A 12,739-nucleotide genomic window follows, 5' to 3' on the forward strand; every position below is an offset into this window, starting at 1 on the left:
TAGCTCTATGAACAACATGCTGGTCCCCAAGAAAACTTTTTTACTTCCCTATCTTTTGTGAGGGATGACCAACAGGTCTGAAGGCTGCAGTTCTCTGGAATATGAAAGGTCACTGTTTGAGGACCAAATAGGTTTCTGTTCCCTGAAAATCCAAGGCGTTCATTTTTGGTAGAAAAACAGTGAATATCTGGTATTAAGCAGGGCACATTTGACTGTGCTACAGATGGCATGTTGGACATACCACATTAAAGGGTGGGTGTCAAGCGTCTCATTTACTCAACTGTCATCATTTCTATTCTTGAATTTACTCATTACACACGTGTATAAGTGCAGATTCATCACTTGGAAAAAAAAAAAAAAAACTCCATATATAGAAAGGATTCCTAAGCTTATCATAAAGTGTTGCCAGAAAAGTAATTAGAGCCATTACTTGTAAATAAACAATTTTATTGTTCATCTTCACATATGTGAGACATCACTACAGCATCCAGTACTCTCAAGTTACAAAGTTATAAAACAAGATTTTAATACTTAAATTAATATCTTGATAAGGTGCTTAACTTCTAAACAAGGACAAATTAACATTCTTTAAAATTTACTGAATTATGCATCTAATGCAGGTTTTATCCAAAAGTAAAATATAACATGACAATTCCCTAATACAATTAAGTAATCTATAATTAATAATCTGAGAACTGGGGTTCAAGACCACAGAGTTTGAACTTTCTTAAAGTAAATAAATAAATTCCTTAGCACAGTAAGTTTTGGCCTTAGGCCTGTTATAAATCTACGTTGTGAGTGAAATTATTTTACTCATTAGGGCAACATAGGTTAGTGACAATACCTCTTCTTCAAGTCATACCAACTGAGATGTAATTAAGAATTTTATAACTCGGCTTTTTAACTCTGAAGCAGGGTAAACAGTATAAGAATTAAGAATTTGGTTACAAAACAGTTCACATAGAAATCAACCTGAATGACAAAAAAGGGGCAACAGTATTATTATGTTCCTTAAAAATCTAAAATAATTTACAAAATTTTCATTATTAATCACTGGTCTCTTTGTTACAAAACTGGCAAGGACTCTCAAAATTTTCTTAATTAATGTGAATAAAAACAGCCGAGTTACTCAATTTTTCTCCTTTTTAAGCTCAGTTTCAAAAGGTTGTTTTCTATACTTGTCTCTGAAAAGGGCACTGCCCTCTACACTAACTTCCACACATAATAAATAATTTTCACAATCACATTCATCTCAGTAGGATTGTGCATAATGAAAGATTGACATTGTAATGAATTTTCCAGAAACATTTTATTACCCAAGTCCCTGACTTATTGCATTCTGAGAATACCATAAACAGTGGTGAAAATACAAAATATTGTTATATCTGGGATGTTGAATATAATAATACACAGTAAAAAAAGTCATTTAAAATTTGGTTGATATACTGACAATAACGGCAGACTTAACCGTTTGATGACCACAGAAAATCAGAAGGCATGATTCACTGACATATTAATCAATTTAAAAGATCATTGATTTAATACAACATTAATGGAGGCACCAAAACAATGCACTATTATCAAATCAGGCTTAAAATAACCCTGAAAAACTCAATACAATATCAATTAAATTTGGACTGTTTTTTAAAACGCATATAGAGAAGAGCAAAAGGTATTCATTTTAAAGTCTTCCTTATTAGGCTACTAATAAAGAAAATTAAAATAATACAAAAAGGATATAGTAAAACTACATTAAGGCTCAGATTTTAAAACAGGAGAACCAAGGAAATCCAGTTATGGCTATTACTGTGTTCTTATAGTCTTTACAGTGCCCAAAAAGGTAAGCCCTTAAAGAATGGAAAAGCATGCACAGTCCATTATATACAGGTATTGTGGGAATCTGAAGGTAGCCAAGGCAAAATCTAGCAACTGCAACCTTCATTTTCAAATTCCTCTATTAGGTGGTTTAAAGACAGACCCTTAATAGCTTTTTAAATTTTTTTTGTAGTTATTAAAATATACATCCTAGCAAAAATGTATGGCTCATTGATCAATTCATAAAACACATAGTCAGTCTAACAACACCAATTGTTACAATATAAAAGAAACTTCTTACAAAAGAAGCTTTATAAGATGTCAAAAAACCCTGTTTTAACTCACAAATGAAAAGTATTTGTGTAAGGGTCTTTTAGTAAGCTAGTCAAAGGTGATCCAGCTGGAAGCCTGTATCCAGCTGGGAGGCCCTTCTCCTGGCTTTCCACCATTGGGAGACAAAGGCTTTAACGCCAGCCTACTGAAAATAAACACTAATTAAGTCTGTAGTTTATCTGCATACCTTGGAGAAGGCAGAGTTAAAAATGTATCACCCATTATTTTCCTGTCCCCATATCTGATCAAAAGGGTGATTTCAATTATGTGGATACTACAGCTCCGTGATAATTCCAGCGGGGAACCTTGAAAACAATCAAATGCTACCATTTCATACCTGCTCCAGCATTGGAGCCGTTTCATTGTAGTCTTCCTTTTTTTCAGCACCATCCACCCCAACAGCTTTGGATGCCAACAAACCTTGAGAAAAATCGTACAGAAATTGCTTATTAGAAAAGATATTGGCTTTCACACTAATTCTCCAAAACTTTAGCAGCTGAATCCCCTATACTTTTTTTACAGGAAGTATACTCTCAGACAGTTACTTGTCAAATATACAAACATCCTTAATAACAACTCAAAGGGCTAAATTAAAACTTGAGAGTAGCTAACGTTAACAGTCTTCAAAATAAAAAAAAAATTACCTTAAAATATCCTTTAAAAACAAAAATCACACACATACACATTTATTCTGTACAAATTTAAATTTCTATGGATTAATATCTAAAAACTTAAGACTGCTTAGATCATTAATACCTTAGGCTTTGTCCATACAACTGAAATAAGATATGGAATTAATATGAAGATATAAGAAATCCTTTCAAACATCTAGAATATAAAATGATTGTTGTTGTTATATTATTAGCTAAAAAAAATACTCCCAATTTTTTTATTTCACTTGGATTCTTTAACCTAAGCTTCACAAGTGTGTTTCTATACCCAGTTGTAGCCAATCATTTACAAAAGTGGTGAGAACATGGAGGGATTCCTTTTATGTTAATGGAGAAGAGTATAGATACTTCCTACATTTGGACTTCATATGATAGCCTCATTATACAATTGATGAAATAAACTGGGAGTTCCAGTTTTTTCCCATGTACACCTTTAATTTTCAATTTTAGAAGACAGAATATTTTATCCAGAGTATAGTTAACTTTAAGAGACATTAAAACTCGGCTTTAATTTAGAAATTAAAGGCATTAACTCAGTCAAGAGTCTTTGGTAAGCACCAGATAGGTGCCCTCAATGGAGGCAAAGGTATTAACATAACCCTTGTACACGTTTATTTCTTCTTATGGCCACCACACACATAAAAGGTCACCCAAAACCATTTCTGTGTCACTTCAAAAGTCAGGCACACAAAACTCTGGCTTCAAAGGAAGTATGTTTAACAATCAACAACTTAATAGTAAATTTACTTCAGCAATTATACCACTTGTAGTATTAAAGCTATCTACAGCATTTTTAACAGGAGAAAAAAAGGGCCCCAAAATGCTACATAACTTTGAGTTATCCCTGTGCCAACGCCCCTTGACTCTTTCAGGTAACAATCTCTAAGATGTTAAGTATTTCAAATATTAAAATTGCATTCTCAAGGTAATACTAGAATCAAGTGTTCAATCAGGCAAAAAGCACCTTTCTATTGTTAGATAATGAAGCTGAATATCTAGCACTCAGAATTGTAATTCAAAATAGGAAACACTGAGTATAAAACAATTATTTTGATATAGCAATGACTGGTATTAAAACTGCTATTGGTGCACTTTGACATAATCCATATTGTTCAAGTCCCATACAGTTTTAAGTGTATATTCAAATGAAGGACTCAATGTATAAGTAATTTCATAAAAATAGCTTATATATCATAAATTCAATTCTAGCTGTAGTAACTTCTGAACACATTTTTAGATGACTAAAAAAGATGTAAGCAGAGAATTTATTTAACAAAACTGCATTCACTAGGTATTTCTTCTCTAGCTAAAATGCTACTGAAAGTAAAACAAAAAATAATTAGGAAAATTAGCTTCTTCTTTTGTAGGAACATGAGTAGAGGCCCTACTTCTATGGGTGTCAAAGAGAACAAATATTTGCTATTCAATCTACTGACTATGCTTTTTTTTGTTTCCCTTCATAAAGGTGGTGGAAATAATTTCAAATCACATAATAGATAAAATAGATCACAAACTAAAATTAAAACTAAAGTACTAGAAGTTTAAAAGAAACAAAATAATTTAGCCATACTAAATGAATTTACATTTGGATATTACAGACCCAAATAATTAAAAGCAATTCTCACTTAATGGTTTATGAAAGTAAAATAAAGCTTTGTAATGTTCTTATAAAAGCAATGGGGCATTTAATAAAAACTTTAAATTAGGTTAGAAGATGTAATACTTGGTAGCCAGTTAATTGAAAGCTTCATATATGAGCAATAAAAAGGTTTTCATACTTTACATGCAAACCATCTTATACAAGAGTTACCAAATATAAACAAGGGACAAGAAACTTTTAAATGCCCTTGAGGAGGACACTGAATACTGCTGCCTTAAGAAGCAGTCTAAAATCTATCACCATGACCAACTAACATTCTGGGGAGAAATGCAATAACCTTCCAAAGTGACAAGAATTGGAGGGAAATAAAAAACAGAATTGATTTTTAGTTATTTCCAAATATGTATTAATTATCAATATATTACTAAGTCATCATCCAAATAAGATACCTATAGAGTAAATACCTTAACAGAATGCATTATGCAGTTTCAAGAAATTATTTATTATCAGGTAGAAGTAGAATACAGATTTTTATGAGTCCCATCTACAAAAAGTGATACTTTCTCAATATTCTACTTCAGCTATAAAACATAGAGTTGGTCTCTCACTGCCAATAGGAACAAACAGAACAGAGGCCAAAATATCTTAGAATGATAACGGGGAGGAAAGAAAGAACAAAGCAGTTAAATTTATGCTCTGCTTTTTGGTCAGGGATTCCAAAATACAATGTTCTTGTTGAGATTAAGAACCAAACATCCTGAATATTCTTATCAATAACATTACTGGCCAATTCAAGCCTCTGGATTTTAAAATTATTTTTTACATTCCTTAAGCTGTACAAATGTATCTAAACTGGCTTAACGTCCAGAAACTCCTAGAACTATTACACACATGCCACGCACCAACTGCTAATATTTCTTCTTTTACTCTCTACCAATATGTATTTTAAAATCTACTCAAATTGCTTGCAGTTCTCTTGCAACTCTGTCCCAAAGTATAAACTCCTGAGTATCTTTGTAAAATTGTTTCTTCTAAATCAGCATGCACAAAGTATATAATTATCAATAAGTTTATGACATAATGAAAACTAAGATTCTGGAAGAATATATACACTCTGCAACAATAATTTCCAAGTCTACTTATTCAAAATTTTTGAAGCCATCCTATACCATTCCCTATATAGAAATCAGATTTGGAATCGCTGTAGGGTGTATAGATGGTTAAAAAACAGAAAGAGAGTGAATAAATACATGAACTAAACTTATCCGGAAACTGGTTCACTTATTTCCTGTAAGAACTACTTAAAAAATAAATTAAAAAGTGTGGTAGGGAAACACTCAGAGCAGGCTGAGATGCTGCCGTGTTACCAGGCTATTCCTCTCAGCAGTAAAGGGACAAAAAGGCACATATAAGTGAGCCTGATAAATTTAAAATATACCGTTATTCCAAAACAAAACTGCTACTTCCTATTAGTTCTCATCTCTTTTTTTATGGTCTACAAACAAAATTTACTGTACAGAGGCAAGTCTGCGTCTCAACCATCAGAGACAATCTTAAAACATCTATTATCTTTTTGCATGATACAGTTGTAACATGAAATCAGAAACAGACTCAGAGATGAAAAACTATTAAAAAATTAACACGTAACTTGAGTAAATAAAGGGAAAAGATCAGAACAGTTTCACACTTGTAAAACGCATGCCTTTCTACTGCTGCCAGAACTATTACTTATTGATTTAAGATTCCCAAGAAGCAGTGAAGAAAAAGTTCCCCCACTGCTATTTTTTCAAGGCCATCAGAGATACTGCATCACTGTGAATTAAGCTGCTTTCTTACTTTACTTCTTTAAATAGTGAGCTTGAATTTCTCAGTGAGACACATGTTAAGTGTATACTGACTGACTACAAGTATCCAGATTTCAGGGGAAAACATGATGCTGGTAAGCTGGCAGATGCGCCACCAGTGTCACTTCCATCTTCCTTGATCTTGGCTCTCCCAATAAGACGTTTCAACCTGGGTGTCACAGCAGTGAGACGTACTATCCCACAGAAGAGAGCTCTGGATCCCATTATTCTAAGACAAAACTGAGGTCTCAAGCTGCCAGCGTAATAATCACTAGGATAACATTCATTGGCTTTCTCCAACATTAATAGTTTCTAAGGAAAAGGTGGAATGGGAATGAGTAGATTGATTTGGAATATTTCCTGTCCTGGGGCCAAATATATCCTTTATCAGAGAAAGGCACAAAAATGGTATTAACAAATGGAAAGACTAAATAGACTAAATACTCTCACCTGTTGAAACCAATTATAATTACTTAGATGAGTGGGCTTACACTCTTTAGATAACGGTCAAAATGTTTAATTTACATTTATTCCTGGATCTGATGATGAAACCAACTTTTTCAAATTATTTAAAAGAATGTCAACAAAGATTTACATAGCTTTATTATGCCAAAGGCACTAAAATCATTATCCTTAAAATTAAGAGCATGTGACTGATTATTAATTAAAATATTTTAGCACCCCCTTTATAATATATGTGCTTCCCTGGTGCTTCTGGCAGTAAAGAATCTGCCTACAGTGTGGGAGACCCCAGTTTGACCCCTGGATTGGGAAGATCTCCTGGAAAAGGGGAATGGCTATCCACTCCAGTATTCTTGTCTGGAGGATTTCATGGACAGACAAGCCTGGCGAGCTACAGTCCATGGGGTCACAAAGAATCGGACACGACTGAGCCACTACACTTTATAATACACACACAAAATATTAAATATATTAACAATCTCTTTTAAAGATTAGAATCATTAGGCCTTGGAAGTGTGGGACTTAAATATGACTGGTCCCTTCATCTGTGAACACTAACCAGGCTGGAATTTCCTGTGTTTTTCATCATTCTAGCATTCTACTTCCTAAACTACAACACAACAGAGATAAATAAGCCCAAATTCTAGAGAACAACATGAAGGTCAGGATAGAAATTTTTAAGTTACAGAAGTATTTTTATATTGAGAATTAACAGATTCAAGAGCTGAATTTAAGTCAGTACTCATCTTTCCAACTATCCCTAATGAGACCAGTCAAGAATAACAATGTTTGTATAATATTTAGAACCTTGGACATTATGTCTCCACAAGTTGACAAAAGCAGATGATTCAGTTTTTAGAGAACTACTCCTGCCACCAAAGTGATTTTACAACTATGGAATTTTGCAACATATGACCCATGCATCCTCACAACATTCCCGTGAGGTAGGCAGAAGACAGGTGATACTATTCCCATTTCACAACAGAAAAAACCCATGGTGTCTCAAGGGTGATGACCTTAAAAAAACAAAGCAACTGTTTTTCTTATTAATCAGCTACACTAAACCAAAAGATGTATTTTCCTTTATTAAAAACTACTGTAAAATCAAACACTCCATTCCCCCCACAAAAAGAATCATTGTAGTTTACCAGTAATCTTGTTAAGCCGAGCTCTCTTTGCCTGAAATGAGTTGCCTTGATTATTTTTCCTCTTGTTTGTTAATGTGCTCTCTGGCTGTGGAAAGACCATCTTTGGAACGTTCTCTACATGAAGTCCTACTTTTAATAAAATACATATATGAGAGTTTATCTAGAATCCAAAGTTAAAACACATGAATTATTTTAAGTAGCAAAACACTAAGATAGGCTTTGCACTTAAGTTTTTTTAATCTAGTACTTAGACACAGAACTTTAAAAGACACAAATTTCTCCCAACAAATGTATTAGGAAAAAAGAAAACTACTAAAGGCAGTTGTGCTTCAGGAATGACTTACAGCTTTTTCTGTATTATATATTGAGATACATGCAAAAGCGTTTTAAAAGTTAAAGAAAACAAAACAAACAAAAAAATCCCACACAAAAAGAGTCTCAATACCCACTACCAAGAAGTTACAAATCAAAATCACAAGTCAATTTCTATTCAAGAATACTGAGGGTATCCATTGTCAAGTACCCGTATTAGACCATTAATCTTCAGAGCTGTTAAAAAAGTTAACCATCATTATTATGCTAGGGAAAAAAGCCCAGTAATTCAACTGTATGTTCAAACTACAGGCAGCCAAAAGATCTGACTATTCACTATGTGAGTTTACCACTGCCATGGGGAGTGAACATAAAAACATATTTTGTACCAAAAGTTTCACTAGATGTAGGCAGATCTTCCTTCTTCTCAACTTCTGGTGTGGTTATAGAAGTTGAAGTTTCTTCCTTTTTTGAAGGTACTTTAAACCATTTTCTCTCATCTTTCTCTTTATCTTTATTGCTGTTAGCGCTGGTTCGAGGTTTGTTCCCTGTTTTATTCTTGGCTGCAGCTGCAGCAGCTGCTTTGACTAAAGCTATCCAATCCTCCAAAGGAAAAACACAAAACATGTGAAGCATTAAAAACTTAATTAAAATTACACTAATGAATAAAAACATGTATCACATTTTCAAAGCTACTTTCACAGGCACACAAATATGAAAATCAGATTAACTATATTCACAAGGTAGATCATCAATGTGTTAGATTATCAAATTTAATAATCAGTTATATGACCTCACATAAAATGGGAAAATATGCAATTTTATATTGATATTCAATAACAAATATCTTTTGACGGAATAAAATTTAAAATATAAGAAAACCTATGACAAATGTGGAATATCTCATGACACTCTACCTTAACTTAGTATTTTAGGGTTTAAATGCCGAATTATGTTTCTTTTCTATGATGCAATGTATTACAAAAATAATATGAAAAAAATGCTTATGTTTCAATTCTGCAAATATTAAAAGAAATGTACAGTCAGCCAGCACTATCTTTGGGTTCTGCATCCAGGGATTCAACCAACTGCAGAACAAAAACACTTGGGGGAAAAAAATTTCCAAAGTTCCAAAGTGAAGAACCTGAATTTGCCATGCTCCAGCCGCTATTTACATAGCTTTTATATTGTGGTAGGTGCTGTAAGTAACCCAGAGATGACTGGGAGGATGTGAGTAGGTTATATGCAATGCGATGCCATTTTATATAAGAGACGTGAGCATCTACAGATTTTGGTGTCCGTGTTGGTCCTGGAAACAATTCCCTGCACATAATGAGAAACGACTGTGTTCCCACAGAGCAAATGACTCCTCTTCATTAGGAAGAATGTATCACTCAAAGGTAGGTCAATTTCACAAAGGTCAAAGTATGATTTTATTATTTTTCAAAGTTTTTAAAGTTTGCATAATGATTAATCACAAGAGCTTATCGTATTACCAGTAAAAAGAAGAAAAGCTACTTGACTTGACCAAGGTAAAGTACACACTGTAAGGCTCTAGTTTAATTTCCCTCCCTCTACAACTTTCTGAATCTATATCAGCTGCCATTCTTCTGAGACGCAAATATTTATTTATATTCCTGTGTTTACTTTTTTTAGTTTGTGACTAAATAATTTCTACTCTTTTACTTTGAACTAAAAACACTTATTCTTAGTCCAAGCAACTAAAAACAATTTCACAACATCAACTGTATTTTAATTCATGGGTTGTATTAACAAACGCAGGCCATTAAGCAAATCAAGATGATGGCTGTTCAGTATAAAAAATATACGGTAAAGATAATAAGCTATTAAAGGGAAACAAACAAAATAAAAGCCTCTCTCTACCCCATGACTGAAATGAACTGAAAACATCATGCGATTGCACCTACCACATTCCCACTGACCAATTTCCTACTGAATACCCTATTGATGTGTCAGGAAACATGCTAAGTTGATAGAAGATGCTAGCTGAAAACCTCAGGAACCCACTGGCCTGGAGTGACCACTTTTTGCTCCTGCCTGGAAGACACTCAGTATGTAACTTCCCCACATTTTAAACAATGTCCCCAAAGCATGTCTTATTAGAAAGTGAATTATGACAACGTTGTGAAATAAAATTTTATATCTCTAGTTTGTAAAAACAAACTACCAAAGAAAACCAGATACACCAGTACTACCACCCCAAGTTTTACTCAGCACCAGCTCTTTAGTCCTTCCCATAAGGAACTGACAGGCAGATAAAATTAACTATAAGACAATGTAACAGAACAGATAGTAGAGAATAAACAAAATACTATGAGAGAACAACAAAATTTTGCCTGAACAGAAAGACTAGTGGAAGGCTTCAGGGGAAATGATAAATGATTTGAACCCTGAAAGAGGAGCCTGCTGGGGAAAAAGGCAAAGAAAGAAAAATGGACACTCCAAGCAAAAGGAAAACCATTAAACAAAGGTGTGGCAAAGTGTATACTAATAGAAAAGAGGGGTTTAAGGTCAAGGAGCAATCTGGTGACTTAAGTATTATGGCTAAGTTGAGCCTTGAGACTAACATTAAGTAGAAGAAAAAAAACACCACCAACGCAAATGACTTATAGAGCTCCATCAACAAAGCAGAAAGAAAAAACAAGATTACATATAACAGACAAGCAAAGGAAAGTGCTAAATTCAGTCTTACTAAGAACAGGGCATTTAATTCTAGGTTTTGCATTGTAGGGACAACTTTAAGTTATTAAGAGAAATGCCAAAAGATGCTAAGGGTAAAAATTCCACGCCCAAATGTTTTCTCTCTCCAATAAAAAGAAAAATAGAAAAGATTAACGTTGTACTCTTCAAAAGTGAAATCAGATAAAACAGTTCTTTATCATATGACGTGTTAATCATGAGGATCACTGTAGTTGTGACTAAAGAGTTCTTCAATTATTTCACGCTTCCATTTTTTAACTGAAAAGATTCAACATCAAAAATAACTGATGTGCTCCTTCCATGAATGAGAACTAAAGATGAGAACACAGACACTTCACTAGAATGAACACTGTCTGAAATCAGGTAGGAGTTCAGAGCTACTTTCCACACTATGGTTGAGTGAAATTTTAGGTAAGTCATTGAATTCTTTAAGTTCTGAATTTCTCAACAGTGAAACAGAAATATCAGCTATACCTATGTCAAATGATTTGCTATGAGAATCCAATAAAGCAATGTATTAAAAAAAAAAAGTTCTGAAAATAGTAAAGGACCTTATGAACATGCTAAGTCGCTCAGTCGTGTTTGACTCTTTGTGACCCCAGGGACTGTAGCCCACCAGGCTCCTTTGTCCATGGGATTCTCCAGGCAAGAACACAGCAGTGGTTGCCTTTCCTTCTCCAGGGGACCTTCCTGACCCAGGTATCAACCCACATCTCTTACGTCTCCTACATTGCAGGTGGGTTCTTTACTACTAGTGCCACCTGGCCAGTCTCTAACACTAGTGAGTTACAGTGTAAATTTTATATCAGCACACCCTCAAAAAGAAAAAGAATAGGTAAGAAAGAGCTACAGAAATTTAAGAGAAAAACATTCCCATAGTGTGTTTATTTGATTCCTTATCCTTTGCTGGTTTAGCAAAAGAAATTTTACTGTATATCTTTACAAAGAAATTCTCAAAGGACTCAAAATTTAGAACATAGTATGCAAAGTTGGATTCTCTAACTACTGTCCAAACAACACCTGATATATTATATGACCTAGGTGAAAACAAATCAGAAACTTGTTGGGGAAAATGATACTCAAAATATAAGAATATTCTATAAAAAACAGTTCTATAGTAAAGTAATTAGCCTCCAACTAATAAAAATAAATGGAAAAAAAAAAACAGTTCTATACATGTTTTTAATGTGCTTGTAATTAAAAACTATGAAAACAAATTAAAAGAAATATACTAATATTTTCTTTTAGGAGTTTGTATTTTGATATTGATTTTAATGTTACCACACATCATGATGCGACCAGAATACTCATTAAAAATAAACATCCACTATGTCCAAAAAATTAGTTTTTATAACTTATTTTACCACAAACCAAACTGGTTCAGTGTTACTTCAGAAAAAAGAGTTTTAAAGTTAGTGCCATCACATAAATACTTGAATGAACAAAATAACACTTTTAAAGCAAAAAAAAAAAATTGAGAATTTTAAACAGTATATATTAAACTAAATTGCCAATGTCTCAATCAATTTTTCTGTGTAGTAACCAAGGAATCACACCATTGAATGCTTGAGAATATTTTATTTATATATACAAGTAGAAAGACACAAAGCAATTTCCTGATCAAAAGTACTTCCATTTTAAATTTCATTTCCATATTAATTGAATAAAAAACTCTGCTACTTGATTTCAAAACTAAATTTTTGAAAACCACATAATTTAAAACACTCCAACTTCTCAGAAAACAAAAATAATGCTTCAACTGTGGTAATCTACATCCCAAACATAGCAACAGGTAGTCTGCTAAATGTATACACTTGACTGGAACTGACCATG

The 12,739-nt window shown here is 33.3% G+C and overlaps 1 protein-coding gene across 11 annotated transcripts in view; it reads right to left on the minus strand.

Annotated features, from left to right (window-relative positions):
- Nucleotides 1-12,739, minus strand: part of PHF20L1 (PHD finger protein 20 like 1) — a 73,958-nt gene that overhangs the window by 38,044 nt on the left and 23,175 nt on the right. For 9 of the 11 annotated variants that reach the window (XM_070476980.1, XM_070476982.1, XM_070476977.1 and 6 more), the window contains 3 exons: nucleotides 8,575-8,788; nucleotides 7,874-8,002; nucleotides 2,486-2,568 (listed from right to left, as the gene is read on the minus strand). In XM_070476980.1, the coding sequence (XP_070333081.1) occupies nucleotides 2,486-2,568; nucleotides 7,874-8,002; nucleotides 8,575-8,788 (426 nt within the window). The remainder of the gene's footprint in view (nucleotides 1-2,485; nucleotides 2,569-7,873; nucleotides 8,003-8,574; nucleotides 8,789-12,739) is intronic. The other 2 variants (XM_020910735.2, XM_020910741.2) reach the window with 1 other exon arrangement.

This window comes from Odocoileus virginianus, chromosome 15, assembly GCF_023699985.2.
Source record: "Odocoileus virginianus isolate 20LAN1187 ecotype Illinois chromosome 15, Ovbor_1.2, whole genome shotgun sequence".
Classification (NCBI taxonomy): Eukaryota; Metazoa; Chordata; class Mammalia; order Artiodactyla; family Cervidae; genus Odocoileus; species Odocoileus virginianus.